Source organism: Triturus cristatus, chromosome 9 (genome assembly GCF_964204655.1).
Source record: "Triturus cristatus chromosome 9, aTriCri1.1, whole genome shotgun sequence".
Lineage (NCBI taxonomy): Eukaryota > Metazoa > Chordata > Amphibia > Caudata > Salamandridae > Triturus > Triturus cristatus.
Window position 1 is genome coordinate 629,352,606 of NC_140592.1, and position 20,774 is coordinate 629,373,379.

Below are 20,774 nucleotides of genomic sequence, written 5' to 3' on the forward strand. Positions count from 1 at the left end.
AAAATATCTACGATTTGTGGTAGATGGGCAACACTATCAATTTACAGTTCTCCCATTCGGAGTAACAACAGCACCCAGAGTGTTCACCAAGTGCTTAGCAGTCGTGGCAGCGCACCTCAGAAGACAACAGATCCATGTCTTCCCCTACCTGGACGATTGGCTCATAAAAGCCAATACTTACCAAAAATGCATTCTCCACACTCATCGCACGATTCAAACTCTCCACAATTTGGGGTTCACTATCAACTACCCCAAATCCCATCTACAACCTTCCCACTTACATCAGTATCTAGGAGCAACCATAGATACATCCAAAGCCATTGCTTATCCCAGCACTGCCAGGATAGCCAGTATACAAAATCTCATCTCTCAATTTCAAACTCATCCATCTCTTCCAGCAAGAGTGTTCATGCAGCTCCTAGGCATGATGGCGTCCTGCATCTCCATAGTCCCACACGCACGACTTCAGATGCGTCCCTTACAGGAATGTCTAGCACAACAGTGGAACCAAGCTCACGGACAACTTACCGATCTGGTGTTGGTGGACAGTCGCTCGCTTCGCTCACTGAAATGGTGGAACACCAACAACCTGTCCAAAGGGCGACCGTTCTTAGAGCCTCTTCCACAAGTTGTGCTAACTACCGACGCATCTCTCACAGGGTGGGGAGCCCACCTCCTTCACCATACCACTCAGGGCAGATGGACCAGTCAACAGAAACTGCTCCACATCAACCACCTGGAACTCTTAGCAGTGTTCCTAGCACTAGAATCCTTTCAGTTTCACCTAAAGAACAAAAATGTCCTCATACGCACAGACAACATGACGACAATGTATTATATACAGAAACAGGGAGGGACACATTCTCTCCAACTGTCCCAACTGGCACAGCAAATCTGGAGATGGGCAATTCCCCAAAACATCTACCTGTTAGCAGAAAATCTCCCAGGGATCCACAATCAAGTGGCCGACCTCCTAAGTCGCCACACACAGCAAATCCACGAATGGGAACTACACCCCAAGGTTCTACTCCCCTTCTTCCAAAAATGGGGACAACCAGACATAGACCTGTTCGCCACTCCCGAAAACACAAAATGCCCAACCTTCGCCGCCAGGTTTCCACACCCACAGTCGAAGGGCAATGCCCTATGGATGAACTGGTCAGGCAGATTTGCGTACGCTTTTCCGCCTCTCCCACTAGTTCCATTTGTGGTACGCAAACTGAAACAACAGTCACTAACAGTAATACTAGTGGCTCCCACTTGGGCACGTCAACCGTGGTTCACCACACTTCTGGAACTATCTTTAGTTCCACATCAAAGGCTACGCCTCTCCCCGGATCTATTAACCCAGAACCATGGAGAAATCAGACACCCAGATCCTCAAACACTGAACCTAGCGATCTGGCTCCTGAGGTCTTAGAGTTCGGATACCTCAATCTCCCTCCAGACTGTATGAATATCATAAAGGAAGCCAGACGACCTACTACTACAGCATGTTATGCCGCTAAATGGAAACGATTTGCCATCTACTGCGCTAATAATGACATACATCCATTGGATGCTTCCATCCAAAACATCATTTGCTATCTACTACACTTGCAAAGATGCAATCTAGCGTACTCCTCTATACGTTTACACCTAGCAGCCTTGGCAGCCTACTTGCAAAATAGGCAACACCTGTCCCTTTTTAAGGTACCAGCCATCAAAGCGTTTATGGAAGGTCTCAAAAGAATTCTTCCCCCAAGATTGCCACCTGCCCCAGTGTGGAATCTCAATGTGGTTCTAACAAGACTCATGGGTCCCCCATTTGAACCTATGCACAAATGTGAATTACAATTCCTAACATGGAAGGTAGCTTTCCTTATCGCAATCACTTCCCTACGCAGAGTAAGTGAAATACAAGCCCTTACACTAGAGGAACCTTTCTTACAACTACACCGTAACAAAGTGGTTCTTAGAACAAACTCTACATTTCTTCCAAAAGTGATTTCCCCTTTCCACCTTAACCAATCAGTAGAGCTACCAGTCTTTTTCCCAAACCCAGACTCCGTAGCTGAAAGGGCCCTACATACCTTAGATGTCAAAAGAGCCTTGCTTTATTACATCGACAGGACAAAACCTTTTCGAAAGACAAAACAACTCTTTGTTGCTTTCGCACCACCACATAAAGGCAATCCGATCTCCAAATCAGGTATAGCCCGGTGGATAGTTAAATGCATCCAAATATGCTACCTAAAGGCTAAACGTACACTTACAGTTCCCCCTAGGGCGCACTCCACGCGTAAAATAGGGGCTTCTATGGCCTTCTTAGGTAACATTCCCTTAGAAGACATTTGCAAGGCAGCCACGTGGTCTACCACGCATACCTTCACTAAACACTATTGTGTTGACGTGCAGGCCAAACAACAGGCCTCGGTGGGCCAGGCTGTCCTAAAAACTTTATTTCAAGCTGCTGCAATGGATACAGGCGACCACCGCTAAGGGGAAGCACTGCTGTATAATCTATCCCCAGTGTGTGATCTGCAGCTCATATGCCTCGAACGGAATATGCTACTTACCAGTATGCATCTGTTCTTGGCATGTAAAGCTGCAGAGTCACACACGCCCGCCCGCCTCCCCGGGACCTGTATCTGTTCCAGCATCCGTCTTACTTAGACATTACACATGGACATCCTTTCTTTCATTCCTATACACTCCATCTTTTCCCATCATGGCGAAAAAACAATCTGACGATGGAGTGGATGCCCATGCACACTGTTGTCCAGGGGAGGAGTCACCAACCTCGTGACCAAAGGCTTCTTCCGAAGACAACAACAACCTGCAATCATCCGAGCCCAACACCAGATGGTGATCTTATCCTCAGTGTGTGACTCTGCAGCTCTACATGCCAAGAACAGATGCATACTGGTAAGAAGCATATTCCTTATAAGAGTTGGATGATGATCAAGTACCATTTGTGTCACTTCTATGCTCCTTTCAAAGCTGAGATGACTCTGCAGAAAGGAGCGTTGCCTGAAGCAAGCATAGTTTGTGTGGTGTACTCCTTAAGATGCGAATCCTTAGCTATAGACATTCTGCGGTATAGGTAAGTATTGGCCAAGCTCTCCTTCATCCTTTATACAAGCAGCTACTATCCACACTTTGATTCTCTAGAAAAGTAATTTTATTTCAGAATAAAAACCTGATTGTTTTATTTATTTTTACCTACATTTTTACAGTAGTTTGAGCATACCTCATAATTTGAGCCATGTATGAAAAAGTTATGCCACTTTTATAAACTTTCCTGAATTCTGTTGTTTGGAGTATGTCCTACAAGCTTTTGAGACATTAAGGAAAGACCTTGTTCATCAGGGAATCCTTTTCCATTAGGTTAGTACTTCACTGTAGAGGAAGCCAACAGAAGCTCCTTCCCTTGCGAAAAATGTGTGTGCTGAATTTCCCCATGTGTCTGTCATCTTTTGCACCAACTGGATACTGAATGTGTGTTCATCACAGTGGCTGGCAAACCCTTGAATGTAAAGGTTATAGTTTCCTCTGGTGGATAAGCTGAAATTACTTACAATTCAAAAATAATAAACTCTAGCATTTGCGGGACAGACATCCTGGAATTAAATGCACCAATCCCCCTTTCCAATAGGGCAACCCCCCTCTTTAAAACTACTGCTGGCAACAATGCTGGTTTCTTAGACTGTCATAGACAATTTTGTCCTTATTCCCTTTTTAGTTCCAGCTGACAAAATGTCAGCTGGTCCATATTTGTAATTTCTAAAGTTGGCTTCGTTTGGCCAATTACCTCCATACTAGCAAAAAATAGACACAACTCCCAAAATCATAGATTTGTCTAATAGGGCTACAACCTGCCCCTCCTTGAATTTAAAAGGCCAGGTCAAGAACACCACACTTGGTTCCCCGCACAGCCATGCCCATCTCATATTTGGATGTTGATTTTTAACTTGGGTGGCATATCAACATCCTGATAATATGGGTGTACATTTTTTTTATTTATTTTTATTTTACAGAGTTCTAAATAGCGCGAACTTGACCCGAATCGGGTATCAGAGCGCTTTACATAGCACCAGTGCCATTACATGTGGGCACATTCATTTTTGTTAGGCACGGGGAGATTAAGTGATTTGCCCAGAATCACAGGATGTTCAGCGTCATTGCCGAGACTCAAACCCAGTTCCCCAGATTTGGGGTCGACCGCCCTAGCCGTTAGGCCAACTCCTCTCCCCTACATAGATTCCAAATCATTTCTGAAAAGTATAAACGAATATCTTAAAATGAGCTCAAAGAGGAGCTAAAGCATTTTTTCCTCTTTGTCTTTGAAAACTAAAATATGGAGAGATCACAAATCTAGATCCTAAACCTTCACAATATCTACAGACATGACCGTTTTGCTGAGGATTGGCTCTTCGGCTCCTCACTCTTAAGAGCACCCTTCCTGCAGTCTAGAACTTGAAACATCAATTTTGCTCCTAGAACTCACATCGCTCTACCTATGGCACCTAAGGGCCATATGTACGACCATTGGCTTTTGCGACTCGCAAATTGCGAAAAATTGTGAGTCACAAAGCCAATGTACAACAGTGTCTGAGACACTGTTAGCAATTTCTAATGGGGTCGCAAAATGCGAGGCTCATGAATCTTAATGAGCCACTCGCAATTTGCGACCCCATTGGGAATGGCTGACCCTCCCAGGTATGGTGGCCTGCTGGGCTCAGCATACCTCCATGTCTGGGACTGCTTTTCAATAAATCAGTTTATTTTTTTTTTATTTTTTTTATTGCAGCCCTTTTTCCTTAAAGGAAAACGGGATGCATTTAAAAAAATATATAAATATATGTTTTCGTTTAATTTTTTAACAGCAGGTAGTGGTCCCTGGGATAACTGCCTGCCCTCAAAAAATATTTTTAGAGCCAGTCACAAAGGGGAAGGGGTCCCCTCGGGACCCCTTCCCATTTGGGACTCGATTATCACCCTCTTGAAGAGGGCAGTAAATTGCGAGTGTTTTGCGACCACAACCTGGTTGCAAAACGTTCATACATGGCTTGTCAGTAGCTATCCTGAAGGGAACGCCCCTTCCTAATAGTAAGTCCCAAAACCTATTTAGCAAATGGCAAGTAAATTGTGACTCGCTAAATAGGCTTTGTACATGGCCCTGTAGGTTTTTGCTACTCCTGTTTTTGCTTACATCTCTCTCCAGAAGCTGTGTGTATCCTCTTCACAGCTTATGATGGAGCTCTCTCTACCAGTTTGCATAGTAAAAAGGCAATTTTTCCTATCGAGGGGGAGATGTGTCAGAGGTCACAAGAGAATGACTGCTTTTGACCAATTATGTTTACTCTCTAGAGCCTGAGGCATGCTGGAATTGTGAACCTGGAGTGCATGTTTGAGACACCAGAGAAGGTATTTGTGGTGATGGAGAAGCTGCACGGGGACATGTTGGAGATGATTCTATCCAGTGAGCGAGGGCGTCTACCAGAACGACTTACCAAGTACCTTATCACTCAGGTGAGACTTCTGTTGTAGGCCCTGTACCGGCCTTCCTCTGAATTCCATTCTCTGTAAACTGCTTCCCTTCACAGTCACACTTTGTCTGTCCACTACCCCTTTCTCACATTGGCCATACAGGTAGCTTTGATTTGCAATTGTTTATGTACAAGCTACTGCTTTCTCTCATTGTTCACGATATTCTTACTTTCAGACCACATTTGCTTTACCTGTAGGCCACTCCATGACCCTCTCACTTGACATTTCCATTCCCTGAAAGCCATTTTCTCTTCTAGTTACTATGGGTCAGATGTACAATTTTATTTTTTGGCTGCAAAGCCTGCAATTTGTAAAATCAAAGCCTTTGCGATTGCACAACACTGTGTTGCAATCTGTGAATAATACTTTGCAATTGGAAAACATTTTTGACCCAATGACCCATAATGAATTGTAAAGGGATAGGTGGCAGAAGTGGGTGTCTCATTCTTCTTTGAGAGTCTGTATTCAACCCGTGAAGGCATTTTGACCATAATTGAATTCACATACCATTAATAAATTTCAGAGACTCAAAAGAGGTTGGTACCACATTCACAAATGAAAGCCATTCCCGAGGCACAGCATCCACCTGCTAAATAGTTGCTGTCCGTATTATCGGGAACAGACCGAGGCTCCCTGACCTGCTCCACACATCCAAATGGCAGACACTGAAGAACAGCATTTATTTTGAAAAGCAACCTCATTCCCTTTAAAAGACGGGGAGTGTTTTAGAGGAAACCATGTCCGCATTATTATAATGTAAAGGCAGACATTGAGACCTGCATTTCCACTAAAATATGGTAGAAGTATAAATGAGGGTGCCTCTACTGAAATAAACCAGTTTTATGACATTTATGGGTGAATACATAGAAGATCTGTGTAGTTATAAATTGGGTCAAGACCAATTATGGTACATATCAACATAATACAGTAAAATGGGAACAGCAACGTTCCAGAAAATTTAGGAATACAAGTATATTGGGAAGAATGAAATGTGGTTTGTGTTGTATCCTGGGCCAATATCTCTATCGGGTAGAGCCCCATATTTTGAAATTTGTTTCTTTTTCAATGACTGGGAAATAGCTTTGGCCAAAAAAGCGGTTCTGCCTACATTGTTGTATCAATTTTCCAGTCTACCAATATGGTTGCCTTCAAAATTATTAAAAGATTTCTCAAGTTATTTACTTTGATTTGGGGACAGAAAAGATCCATAGTGCTCCTTAGTCAGATACAATCTCAAGTATAGAGGAAGGACTGGAAGTACTCAACTGCAAGCTTTACTACCTGGATGTACATCTCCAGTGGGTAGCTAAGTGGTTTGCAGAAGTTATCACAGCGGAAGTGAAATATGTAATGGTTGTAGGAAGTGGTGATGGGGCAATTATTGGGATTGAAGGTCCCCAGATTAATAAGAATAGCAAGATAATGTTGGTCATGGTTACTAACAGCAATTGGCGAACAAAGAGATTTAGAGGATTTGTGTAAGCTGTTGGCCTTTTAACAAATAGTGAAAGTCTACAAAATCTCAAAGGAGGTATTTTCGGAAAACAGGTGCATATAATACACTTTCTGGCGAGCGAACAGAACAACAGAGCCTGCGACAAGCCAGTTTACAGTTCCTATTGCATACAGGTTTGAAAGATTGTCAGTGACTCAAATTTATAGTGCCTTACTAAGGACAGTTCATTGATTTACGAAAACCTTAGTTACATGGTAAACAGCAAATTAAGTACCGACGATTGTAATATGATTCAGCAAAGTACACACAAAATCTCTAGAAATGCAAATTTAACTCCTGCAATTACATTTTTACATAAAACATATTTATAGCAGCATCTTAATGTCCAAGATGTTCTGAGCCAGATCCAGATTTTATACACACAAGTTTGAAATGTAATTGTACAACATAGTACCAGGTTGTGATTGTTGAAATGGATGTGAAAGTGGTAGACAGAACAATAGAAATTAAACAGGGACTCTGTGAGGTTTAAAGCCATGGCCCAGATAGTGAAAATCTAGCAACAAATTGATAGATTTACTATGAGATATATAACCATGGCCTGGTAACCTTCAGGGGCTCCAGGTGAGAAGTATTACATTTCAGGAAAAACAAGGATAAAAGGAAATTAGACAGTGTACTTGCCAGAACATCTTGTTAGCACATTTAACCCAGGGCATCTTGAACATGCCTTCATGCCAGCAAAGGTACACCTCAGAATGCTTAAACGTCCAGGACATAGCTCGGAGCATCTTATTATTAGCTGTCGTGAGCTAATTTTTCCCGACCAGAGAGCCTGGAAACTAAGACCGCTTGTTAACTTACAAGTAAGAGCCTGATACTTTTACCTTTTCTTTTATGGCTCGAAATTACTCCAGAACTCCAAATGGGAATTTTCAGCCTGGAGCATCCTACCTGCAAATGTTTTGTCCAAAGTGACACATTAGCTCACGGAGAGGCTTCTTTTCCCCAGAGACAATGCTTTCCTCCTGCTAACACTTGAAGTATGTCAGCTAACTGCTCATACAGCCCTTTTTGTTCCACTTGCATGTTATACGCCTGTCTAATGTCTTCTTGAAGGGATACAGGAGTACCATTTTCCCCACTTTTGTAGATGAGTTCGAGAGAGTAACACTACAGCCTCTAAAATCCCTTGCCATTATTTTCTTTTTCTTGCGCAGATTCTGGTCGCTCTACGCCATTTGCACTTCAAGAACATTGTTCACTGTGACCTGAAACCGGAAAATGTGCTGCTAGCCTCTGCTGATCCATTTCCACAGGTGAGTGAATCCTTATTTCCCATCTTATGGTCCCAAAGGTTAGACCTTGGATCAGCACTACCCTCCGATTGAGCGGTCTCATGACTAAGGATAAATGATTGACTGCTCTTAGACCATTCACAAGTGTTGCTGGTAAAGAATTTGCCAGCTACATTTAAGTGATAGTATAGAATACCATGTGAAAGATCTGCAGCTTCATGAAATGTGCCAACCAGCCCTCATGTTTAAGTGTATAAATCATCTTCAACATCCACCATACCCTCTTCAGTCGGATCTTTGGTCCTTTTTGACCAGCATCACTCACCAAGACATAGTAGAAGTGAGACAGTGGATGGTTTATCTTTTATTTAATAATTTGTTTGTGCTTTATATCATTTTGCTGTACTTTCAGTCTTAACTAGACAAAGCAAACTGAATTTTCTATTCTTTGTTCTCCTATCTTTTTTCTGTATGTGCGTGCATGGACTTGGAAATATAGCACAGTTTCTCCCCCACACCTGTTCTACATTGCAAGGCCAGGTAAATGTACAAGCAAACAATTCAACAATTCAACTACTGCATCCATATATTAAAACTAATTGCAGAGTTGGTAGAGACAACCTTTTTAGTCACCAATTGGCCTCACATCTACTGCAAGTCTAAGTGCTCGATACATCAAAAAGTTGGATATTACGGAGTACATGTACAGCACCAGAAGAAAGTAAAGTACAGTGTGAACACAAGATCAGGGCCAGATGTATTATTACACTGGTAAACACTGGTAACAATTGTGACCAACCTTTGTGCAACCAGTGTGGAATTTTGAGAACCAACCTTTGTACTAATACATCAGGTCTTAAAAATCCAAATCCGAGTGCGCCGCATTCCAACCTACCACATTAATACTTATGAGGTAGGTCACAAATTGCAACTCACACTGATAGGAGACAAACAGAGGCGTGGTGGCCTGCAAGGGTCAGAAGACCACCATATGTGGTTATGTTTAAAGAAAAAAAAAGCTTCTTTTTTTTTTAATTGAAATGCAGCCCATTTTCCTTAAAGGAAACAGGACTGCATTTCAAAAAGAAATCTAATCTTTTTTTTTTCTTCTCTTTTCTTTTTTTTTAAAGAAAAAAAAGTTTCTCTGATAATTGTCAGTGGTGCTGCGAACTCCTGCCTACTGTACCTGAAACTGCTTTTTTTTTTTTTTTTAAACTTACAAAGAGACCTTTTCCATTTTTAGAATGGAGTTACCACCCCAACTTGGCTGTCACAAAACTTTCCAATGGTTTTCTTTATTTGGAAACCAATAATACATTGCATACCCATGTAGTATTTGGCCAGGAAGCCCACAACATGTCTCTTCCAAATACTAAATCGGTATCCAGTCACAGTATCATTTTAGCACCTCAGCAAAACTTGAATTCCTTCTAAGATGAGATTTGCACATTCAAAAATCAATTTTTTGTGATTGCCCCAGTTCTGCCTTTCGGTGGTCCTGATTCTAAGGATTATCTTAGTTACTCCTCAGTGGTTTTCATTTGTTAACCTTCTCCCTCGTGTTGTACATATGTGCACTAGGTTAAGCTCTGCGATTTTGGCTTTGCTCGGATCATTGGCGAGAAATCCTTTCGGAGATCGGTGGTTGGAACTCCGGCATACTTGGCACCAGAAGTGCTGCTGAACCAGGGCTACAACCGGTCACTGGACATGTGGTCAGTGGGTGTGATCATGTATGTGAGCCTGAGCGGCACTTTCCCCTTCAATGAGGATGAGGATATTAATGAGCAAATCCAGAATGCTGCTTTCATGTACCCCGCAAGCCCATGGCGGCAGATTTCAGCTGGAGGTGAGTTGTAGTGAAGAATGCATAGGGATGGCAGGCTGCGAAGTATGACGACACCCATAGCTATCTGCAAAATCTAACCGAATCCTTCTCTCCTGCAGCCATTGACCTGATCAATAACCTGCTCCAGGTGAAGATGAGGAAACGGTATAGTGTTGATAAGTCCCTCAGCCACACCTGGCTACAGGTAAGAAGAAGGGTACAGTCCTGGAGTTACAGGTGTTCAAACAATTTATTGCTGACAGCAGGTACACTGTTGATCATTTGTGGTTTGAGTGCATGAATATCTGACAAATATAAATCACGTGTCAGTTTTTCTTTACTGTTTAGAGACAGGGAATGATTTATACAGGTAGATGGAAAAGACCATGCAAGAAGCTGAGAATCACAAAATGCATGTCAGGGAAATCAGAGAATGTTTAAGTGTAAGGAATGTCATGTTGCTAGTGGGGAACATCCATTTGCAGAAAACACACAATGCCTCTTTGCCCCCTACTTTGACACATGTTTTAGATGGTTCTCTGCTCTTTCCTAGATCCGGGCCATATGTCCACAACAGGCTATTCTCACTCCGTACATCTATTATGGGATTATGAAACTGAGGTGGCAGTGAGCACAGGACCATGTCTGGTGATACACGTCACACTTGGGGCCTCAAAAAACAAAATGAGTTTAATGTAATGCGTGAATTAATCTTAGCCACTGGTGATCACTCAGGGCCACATCTCAATACATCATTTTCTGCCCACCATGCCACCACAGTTTGGAAAGAGCTATATGCAAATTAGCCTTCACCCTGCTCCCCATTGGAATAGTCTTTTCTGAACTGCCAGGCCAGGCCCTTCCTGAACCAGAACATAAGCAACTGGTTTCGCCCTTATTATGATTTCAGTGGCACAGTGAGAATGGGACCCAAGTCTGGGCATATCCGTCTACACGTAGGGCACTCCTATCCTAGCAGGGAAAAACACAAAACTAATGCTGCCTTGTTTACTGGAAGGTAATTTGCCAGGGAACCCATTTTGTTAAGAAGCTGTGCATAAGCTAATATATCAAGAGGGTAGGAAATAGCCTAATACAGAGAGCAAAAAATCTCTTGATTCGTGTTCAGAGCAGAGAATCAAAGAACCAGGCTGGCCGCATCTAGGTAGAACTTCCACATGGGTAACAGCTCCTTGTAATTATTTCTTGAATAAATTGAGGTAGCCATGAGGTCTTCTCTTCCGCAGTGAGTGTCTGTGCACCAGGGGGTATTGTTTAGAGTGTTGTGGTTGTACATGATCTAGTCCTATTCTATCAAAGCAGAATTCCACTTAGAGCTAGTATCACAATGCTTGGCAGCGTGGAAAGCCTAGTTGAAGGAAGTGATCGAAAACCATGAATTTTAATTTGAGACCAGATGGCAGGTATTTCCCTCTGTTTCATTTCTTGCTTTCAACTAGTAAAGGTCGAAGGGATATTGCAAGCTCATAAAGCAGAGACAGGCAGTGAGGTTAGAGGCATCTTTTCATACTTTTTCACACAATGGAGAGCGAGAGAAAATCAGATCCGGTGCAATCTCCCGTTTTACAATCTTATCACATACAAGCAACCGCTGCTGTTGAGACTTCTCCACTGGAATTCAGTTTTTTTATTTTTTATTTTTTTTAACTCTGTCAGGATGTGGTAAACTCCCTCTGCCTTATCCTGTGGGATAAGGGTATCCAAAGATATTGGGGTAGACGCCTCACTCACTCATCATGACATGCTTCATCATTGGCACCTATCCACACCCAGGTGAGATGTTACTACCTGGGCGGACTCAACCATAGATGGAATGGGAGATCTTAGATAAAGCACAACTGGATAAGCAGGGATCCAGATGAGTGAGGTTTAAAAATACCTCTAGGTATACCGAAAAGCTATGTTTTAATCGGAGGGTATCTAGAGTATGGATAAAAAAGTCAATTTGTTGGGTTTTATTGAATATAATTGTTCAGTTGTACCCCTTTCGCTGTGCCGACATGTTTCGGCTCTCGCTAGGAGCCCACGTGGGTCTGGGGCCTTCGTCAGGGCTAATTTTGTTTTCTATTATCCCTGCTTCTATATTGTGCACACATCCCATGCACTAAAGTGAGACCAAATGCGCCCACCTGTCTTCTTTCTGTTCTGAGGAAATTATCCACTGGTTTCTTTTTCTAAGTGGCATGTGGATCGGGTGGGAGGTGCTGGAATTACCTATAAGAAACCACTCCGTCCGCCACTGGTGGATGGAGTGGTTTCCCGTAGGTAATTCCACGGTGCGGGATCTTTGATGAATGTGTGACTAAAAGACAGCAGTAGAAGAGGGCAAACGCCCTAGTGGAAGAGGGCAAAATCATTGCAAATACGTTCTTGAAATCAGCACTGAATGTCACCGACATGGCGAGCAGGCAGCTGGTGGCAGGGATGAGGTTGAGAAGACACTTGGCTTGGTGTCTCGGGCTTCCGGAATGAGGTCAAGGCCAGCGTCATAAATATGCCATTCAACTGAGAACAGCTGTTTTGCAGAACAGTGGATGACACCCTGCAGCGGTTGGAAAAGGATAATGATATGGCAAAATGGATGGGAGCCCTACAATTTAGAGGGCAAAAGAGAAAAGGAGTGACTCCCACTAGGAAACCGACAGGGAGGAGGAGTTTCCAAGCTGCAACAACACACCAGCTTTTCCAACAGGGTAGTCAGACACAACAACAACAACACAGTAATGGCAATGCCAACTGCCAGACAGTCAGCCCTTTGCGGACGGGCAAGGGGCAGAGGCCAACTGTCCAGAAAGGCGGCTCCACAAACAAGTAACTTACAAAGCAGGGGCCCACACCCAACACCGGTAGGGGGAAGAATAGGAGCATTTCTCAAGGGGTGGAGGGAGGTCACATTGGACAGATGGACACTCAACACCATCCAACATTGCTATTGCATAGAACTAATAAAACCCCCCATCAAAACAGGGATCAAAGAAACCAACCCATATGAAGGTGGAAAAGTAATTTCTCTGCCAAGAAGTGAGAGCTGTTACAAAAACATGGATGCGACTATTATTGGACCACTGCTTCCTAAACAAGTTCATAAAGACACAAACATCAAAGATAACATTGCAAGAAGTCATCTCACAACTTCGAGAGGCGGATTACATGGCAACCATAGACCTCAAATATGCCTACTCGCACATAATAATGAATCGCAGACACAAGAAACTTCTACTCTTCGTGGTAGACAAAACACACTACCAGTTGAAAGTACTACCACTCATAATAACGTCAGCACCCAGCGTTTTCACAAAATGCTTACCAGGCGTTGCGGCACACTTAAGGATTAAGGAAATACACATGTATCCATACTTGGATGAATGGCTGGTAAAGACAAGTTCCTTCAACAAATGTAGAAGCACCATAAAAGCAGTGATAGTCACTACTCAGACTGGGTTTTTCCATAAACATAGAAAAGTTCTTGGCGATACCAGAATGAGAGAAGATCTTCCTGGGTATGAGGGTCAATACAATACAGGTCAAAGCCTTCCCCTGTGAAACTAGGGTACGCACGATAATGGAGGAAGCATGCCGCTACCAGAAGGGTCAATCTCTGACAGTGAGGACAGTGGGCAAGTTGTTTGAGATGATGGCCTCCTGTACACCAATAATCCCTCTTGCAAGAACTACACTTGAGACAGATCCAAGACTGGATCCAGAGCCAATGGTCACAGGTGGCAAGGAGTTGGGAGGATCTAGTGGTTGTCACGCAGGAAGTACAGGAGGAAATGGCTTGGTGGATTAGAGAAAAAATATCCATAGGAAGGCCTTTCATGTTGCAAACGCCGACAGTGACCCTCACCACAGATGCTTCTCACATGGTATGGAGAAGCCTCAACATCAGAGGAGATTGAAAGCCAACGGAAGTGATGCATCACATAAATATACTGGAGCTAAAAACAATGTTTCTAGCCTTAAAAGTCTTTCAGAAAAAAATTGTGTGAAAAATTGATACAAGTTCAGACAGACAGTACAACAACAATAATGTTCTTCCTCAACAAGCAGGGAGGAACAAAGTCCTTCTCCCTATCGAAACTAGCACAAGAAACATGGAGGTGGCTATCCAAATTCTGATAATATTAGCAGCAATTCATCTACTAGCAGTAGACAACATGGAGGCAGACTAACTCAGCAGACAAGCCTCCACCTCACATTAGTGGGAACTGAATCAAACAGTAGTCAAACGGATGTTCCAGAGATGAGGGACACCAGAAAATAAACCTGTTCTTAACACCAGCAAGTGCAAAATGTCAGTCCTTGGCATCCAGGCACTCCCACCACTACTTCCATGGGAATGCAGTGCTGATAGTGTGGTCAAGGAAATCTGCACACAGTTTTCCCCCCGATCATAGTTTTGCCATTAGTGATCAACAAGGGCAAGGAATCAGTGAGGATACTAATACTCATTGTCCCCCAGTGGGCAAAACAAACCTGGTTCTCAGAACTGATAGAGATGGCACAAAACATCGTACTGACACTGCCACATCACCAAACTTGCTTTCCATGCAAGGGGGAGAGTCCTCCTCCCAGAAACATACACCAAGTGTAGTGGCATGGCTCCTGAGGAAACAGAATTTGGGCACTTGGGACTTCCAGAGAGAGCTATGGAAGTCCTCAAAGAAACGAGAAGGTCCAAAATATAAAAATGTTAGCCAAATGGACAAGATACACAAGGTAGTGCCAGAAATCAGGTCTTTTCAGGACAGGACACAAGAGACCGCAGTCATCAGATACCTCACACACCTGCAAACAAATGGACTAACCTATGAGATGCCAAGGGTACATCGGGTGGCGATAGTGGCCTACATACGGGTACACATTGGAAAAAGTTTCTTCGCTACACCAGTAATCAAACGGTTCCTAAAAGGAGTCAAGAGGAGAGCCCCACAAAGGAGCGCAGCAACGCCCATGTGGAACCGAAACGTGGTGCTTAGTCAACTAATGAAGGAACTTTCGAGGCAGATCAACCTTAAAATTTATCACATTAAAACAGAGTTCCAAATTGCAATGACATCCATTCGCAGGGTAAGCGAACTGTGAACACTCACTATCCAGGAACCATACTTATACATATAGAGACGGACAAGGAAGTCATGATGACCAACCTACGCTTCCTGACAAAGGTAGTATTCCATTTCCACTTAAACCAAACAATCCAGTTACCTAGCTGTTTTCAGGACCCAAAGACTCAAGCTGAAAGAACCCTACATACACTGGACGCCTACAGGGCTATAATGTACTATATGGAGAGAACAAAACCAATCAGTAAGGTAAAACAATTCCTTGTATCATTCACAGACAATAACAAAGGCAAACCCGTTACCAAGAGCACCATAGCAAGATCGCTAGCCCAGATAACTTAAATGTGTCCCAAAAAGCTGGAATACAGCTAGAGACTAAACCAAGAGCACACTCGTCAAGGAAAAAAGGAGCCAGCTTAGCTTTGCTCACTAAGGTCTCTCTGAGCGACATATCCATGGCAGCCACGTGGTCGTCAGCCCACATGTTCGCAGAACACTACTACATCGACGGCGAAGTGAACAGGGAAACAGGTGGGGTATAGAGTACTGAGGCATGTATTTGCAAGATCAACCTCCTTTCCAGCACAACCACCACAAAACAGAAACCACTATGCAATCGATAAAGAGCATATAAATTCCAAAAAGATTCACGCTGCAAACGGCAAAACAAAATGGTTATTTACCAGTAGAAGTCGTTTTGCCGTGTGAAAAAGTTTCTGGAATCACATGCGACCCATCACCTCCCTACGAGATTAGGGGAAACCATGTAAACAGAGCATGAATAAAATAAAAGTCAAGAGGAAGTGTACGTAACATTAAAATGAACAGACACTTGGCAGAAAAAAGAATCTGAAGATGGCAACCACACACAGAGGCTTCCGGGATGGCCATCTGACATCAGGAGGAGTGTAAACAGTTGACGCCGAACAACAACAAAAACAAGCATTTGCAATGCAATAGGTCTCGCATTTACGCTACTTTGAGCTATTGGCATTGTAAATGACAATGCCTTTTATTTATGTTTTTAAAACCAAAACATAAATAAAAGGCATTGTCATTTAAAATGCCAATTGCTCAAACTCCCGTAAATGCAAGACACATTGCATTGCAGATGCTTGTTTAAAGACCTGTGAAATACTCGGGTGCGGCTGTGTGTGCCCCGGACTGTCTAAGCCCGGGCTGAAACACACAACGGGGAGTTGGGGGGTGGAGGAGCTAAAGCTCAGTGTGTTTAAAAGGCACGGGGGCGGGGCAAGAGGTGGCTTGTTCCAGCAGTCGAACAATGTCAAAGTGAAAAATCAAAATGATTTTGGAGGTGGTGAGGTAGACAACACTTGTGTAGCGCACGGCTATGCAAGATTATTTATGCGCTATAGTTAGAAGAGTTTGGGTTAAGGGGCAAGGACGAGTTCAATAATAAAAGTGGGCTCAATATTAAGAGCGAGTTGTTCACTGATCACGTTTCAGTCATGAATTAGGAGTGTGGTCAGGTCGCACTTAATCCTCGCCGCCTTGAGATCACTGGCCGACCTCATACAATTTGTTGGCCCGAGTCCGTTGCCCTGTGGTCATGTGTCCACTTGTGTAAAGCTCTCCTCTGGCTGACAGTCACAGCAAAGAGGACAATGATTGATTGGGAAATGTTTCAAAGAGTCCAGTGCTTTGTAAAGAAGAGAACACTTTCAAAGGAACACTTTACCTGCTCGACAGACTTAAGTCTCACAGCCTGTTAAAACCACACTGTTGTTTTTAGGTGGGGCCGGTGGTGGGAGAGGGGACATGAGCCTGAGGTGACAAAGTGATCTGCTCCACTGGGCCATTTGACAATGGAGTACCAGGCGGTGTCACCCCTGGGGAGGGCGACGACTCATCCTAAAAAGAACACGAAAATAAGTTTGGGAACCGCGTCCCCTCCCCCTCCATGACCAGTCCCCGGAGCACAGCAGCTTTCTTTGTGCTGCTTTTGACCCTGTAATTATGAGTGCAGGAACCAAGCTGGGTGCTCCCCTTGTGCTGGTATCAAGCCTCACAGCCTAACAATGGAAAGGGGAGAGAGAGGGCAGATCTGGGAAAAAGGCAGAGAGGGCGATGGCACAGGGAAAGAGGAGCGGCCTGGAAATACTGTAGGAAAGCACGGAGACACCGCAGGGCTGGGAAAAGGATCCCGGCAAGAGCGCAGTGGCACGGGGTGAGTATGGCAGAGGCACAGGAGTGAGATGGCGCAGAGTGAAAGGGGATCAGTACTCGGGTGCGGCTGTGTGTGTGCCCGGGACTGTCTCAGCCCGGGCTGACACTCACAATGGGGGGACGGGGCGAGAGGTGGCTTGTTCCTGCAGTGGAACCGATGTCAAAGTGAAAAATCAAAATGATTTTGGAGGTGGTGAGGTAGGCAACACTTGTGTAGCGCACCGCTACGCAAGAATATTTTTGCACTATAGTAGAGTGAAAGGGATCAGTACTCGTGTGCGGCTGTGTGTGTGCCCGGGACTGTCTCAGCCCACACACACGACCGGGGGTGGGGCGGGGGGGGAGAGCTGAAGCCCAGTGTGTTTAAAAGTGCCTAATTGCACGGGGCGAGAGGTGGCTTGTTCCAGCAGTGGAACCAATGTCAAAGAGAACTAGTTTTATTTTAAGTAACCCCAAAACCCACCATGATCCAAGTTAGAGTGCGCATTTATCGGTAAATACATGCTGACATGTACTGCCTTCAGTATTGTTTCACAAAAAATATTTACACGCGAGGATGAAAAGAACAAGACAAGCCCGGCGGAGCGTGGCCGGGGCGGTGGAGCGCATTGCAGGCGGGGGAGCGAACCCTTTGAAGTATGATGCCGAGGGCGCCAGTGGGGTGAAGCGCTTCCCCAAACGGATTGCATGGCGGCACGATGCACGTGATTGTGCGCATGCTCGCCATGCAATCCACTTTTGGGAGCACTTTGAAATGCCCCTTTACTAGAGTCTCGCATAGCGATTGCGTAAACGCAATAGCTAGGCGAGACCGAAGAAGGGAAACAACACTACTACAAGAGAAGAGTTCTGGACCTAACCACTAGATGGTGGAATAATGCACAGAATGTGAATGCAGAAATTCTTCAAGCTGCAAAACTACATGTACCAGTAAGTAACCTCTTCATATAGAGCTGAAGGGATCAGGCAAGGTATATTTTTTAAAAGGCACACTATGCCGCTCAGGTATAGCAGACCTCTATCAATAGGTTCCTTTATGCACATGCTCTTAACACATGCCTATCTTACATGTACATGGCTACTGTGTGTGGAGAAGAGGGTGGGCATGAGAAGTGGAGCAGCATCCAGTTTGGGGACACTTGGGGGACACTGTTATGCCTGACTGTATTTTACAGCTGCCTCTGGCCTCATTATCCTAGCCACCTGGACATGACCTGAATTGCTCGGGCCCAGGTTGCTAAGGATTGCTTTGAGGCAGGAGATCATCAGAGGTTGGTAAACTGACGTGGAGTAGCACAGAAAAGCCCAAGTGTAGATTGGGAGCCGGAGGCACTTGCGCATGTCCGTGAGACTGGAGGTCAGAATTGATGTGGAGAGTGGTAGTCATGGTGAACGGTGGTCACTGAGGATTACAGTTCGGTGAACACAAGCGGAACACCGTGAGAGTTTGAGGAACAAACGTAGAAAGAGGAGCACCAACATTAATGAGGAGCCCCAGAAGGTATTGAGGGCCTTGGATTGGGGGGACCCTTTGAAACACTGGAGCTTGATGGGGATAGTAGTCTACAACAGTCAGAGGTAATCCAGTCATGAGGTCAGCTACAGACTTCGAGCTGATTTTATACTGGGTTATTGGCAGGTCATCTGCAAACCTCTGGTGCTAGGAATGTGACAGAATTGGTTTTGGAACTAGTGACTTTGCCAGGGCAGTGATCTTAACTCTGTAAACCATAAATTGGGGTTTCATTTGCCTATCTGTGAGTATTTTACAGGACAAGGTGATGGCAGAAGACAACCTGCCCTACATTCTACCGTGTTCACAACATATTGCAGCACTTGTAGTTCTCATGTAAACTCCAGCTTTGCATTGGCTTTGTTTCACATCACCCCACTAGTGAGATACAGATATTTTACAGTTGTTTCCCCATCCACCTCTATTGTAAATACTGCATGCTCACATTGTTTTAACCCTGATTTTTTATTGGCATTTGACAAATGCTCAAGTCAAAATAAACATTGAGAGACAATGTACAAACTACGAGATAATACAGCATTTGAGGTTAATTTTTCTGTTTCTCCGTAGTGTATCCGCTCCCACATCCCCGCTTAGCAGCTGCAGTTTCCCCTACTGTGTCCTAGATCTTTCCATTTTACATGTGCTCCAGGGAGGAGACTGGCCTGGCAAACATGACCTGGAAATGTGTTCCTTGGGTATCGGGGTGCAATCACCTACAAATGTGGCAAGGTTTTCCGGGTGCAGTATCTAATCGCATTTTGTCCTCATGTGGGTCTGGGATGTGACCACCATGCCAATGTAAAACAGGTCACCATACCTTAGTCTAACTCTAACTACCATCTCGGGGCTGGTGTTTAACTCTGATTAGGCAATAGGGGGGATTTTCCTGGCGACTGTCCCAGCAGGGGGTGGCAGCGGTATCCACCACCATGCCTACCATTGGAGACCAATTGTCTGAACATCCCATTCGGCCTGGGCACCCTGCGTGAAGTTTGAGTCTGTGTGTCAGGGCTAGGCCGTCACCCCTGTCCCATCTCGCCGGTCGTCTGTTTGGTCCCCAGCGACCGAAGGCAACTTCCATTCGCCTACCACCCCGACCACAAGTCAGCTTTCAGGCTCCTGCGGACCCCTTGTGCTTCCTCCTTTAGCAGCGCCCTCTCTTCAGCGCAGGCCTACATGGTTACGTCTCTGACCCTGGGATTCGCTTTACACCCTAAAGTAGATTTCCAGGCCATTGCTATGTGCCTCTTTGCCAGTATTGGTGCTAAGTCAATGAACCTGTTCCCGACCTTCTTGGGAGGAGGTCTAGGAAAGGCCCCCAAGAGACACACCTCAAAGGTATTCTTAAGTGCTTGGTCCAGGTTCCCATGTCTGATGTCATGTGTCTGATGTCTGTGTCCAGCGTCGCACAGTGGGGGCTTCTCCTGGGGTCACCCACTTAGATGGCCTTGATCTTGTGCAGTGTTGGATCCATCCAGTGCGGGCACTGATATTGAATCTGCTTGAGGCTCGTGTTGCGGGACGCCTTCTGTGGTTATGCCAGCACTCCTCTCCCTTCCACCCCCCCCCCGAATTGGCGTCCAACAGGTCTCTCAGCTTTTCAGCGTGCCCTTAGGGCATCTAGGGATTTCATGGCCATAGCGTTGAGCCCAAAGTAAACACAAGCAGATGATGGGCGGAGCGCTGAGACTTTTCAGACACTCACCCACAGTCACAGATCTGGGTTGAATCCATCATCGTTCTTTAGCTCACTTCGCCACCCCAGTTCAGACCCAGCCATATGCAAATCAGTCTTGACCCTGTGCCTCATGGGAACAGTCCAGCCCGAACTGCCAAGCTAGGTCTTCCCTGGACCGGAAACAAGTACTCT

General features: G+C 44.7%; 1 protein-coding gene across 1 annotated transcript in view; it reads left to right on the top strand.

The window, feature by feature from the left end:
• PRKD2 (protein kinase D2) overlaps positions 1 to 20,774 on the top strand; it is a 369,389-nt gene that overhangs the window by 332,967 nt on the left and 15,648 nt on the right. The window contains exons 14-17 of the mRNA XM_085625665.1: positions 5,353 to 5,514; positions 8,209 to 8,307; positions 9,868 to 10,135; positions 10,234 to 10,319. Of these exons, the coding sequence (XP_085481791.1) occupies positions 5,353 to 5,514; positions 8,209 to 8,307; positions 9,868 to 10,135; positions 10,234 to 10,319 (615 nt within the window). The remainder of the gene's footprint in view (positions 1 to 5,352; positions 5,515 to 8,208; positions 8,308 to 9,867; positions 10,136 to 10,233; positions 10,320 to 20,774) is intronic.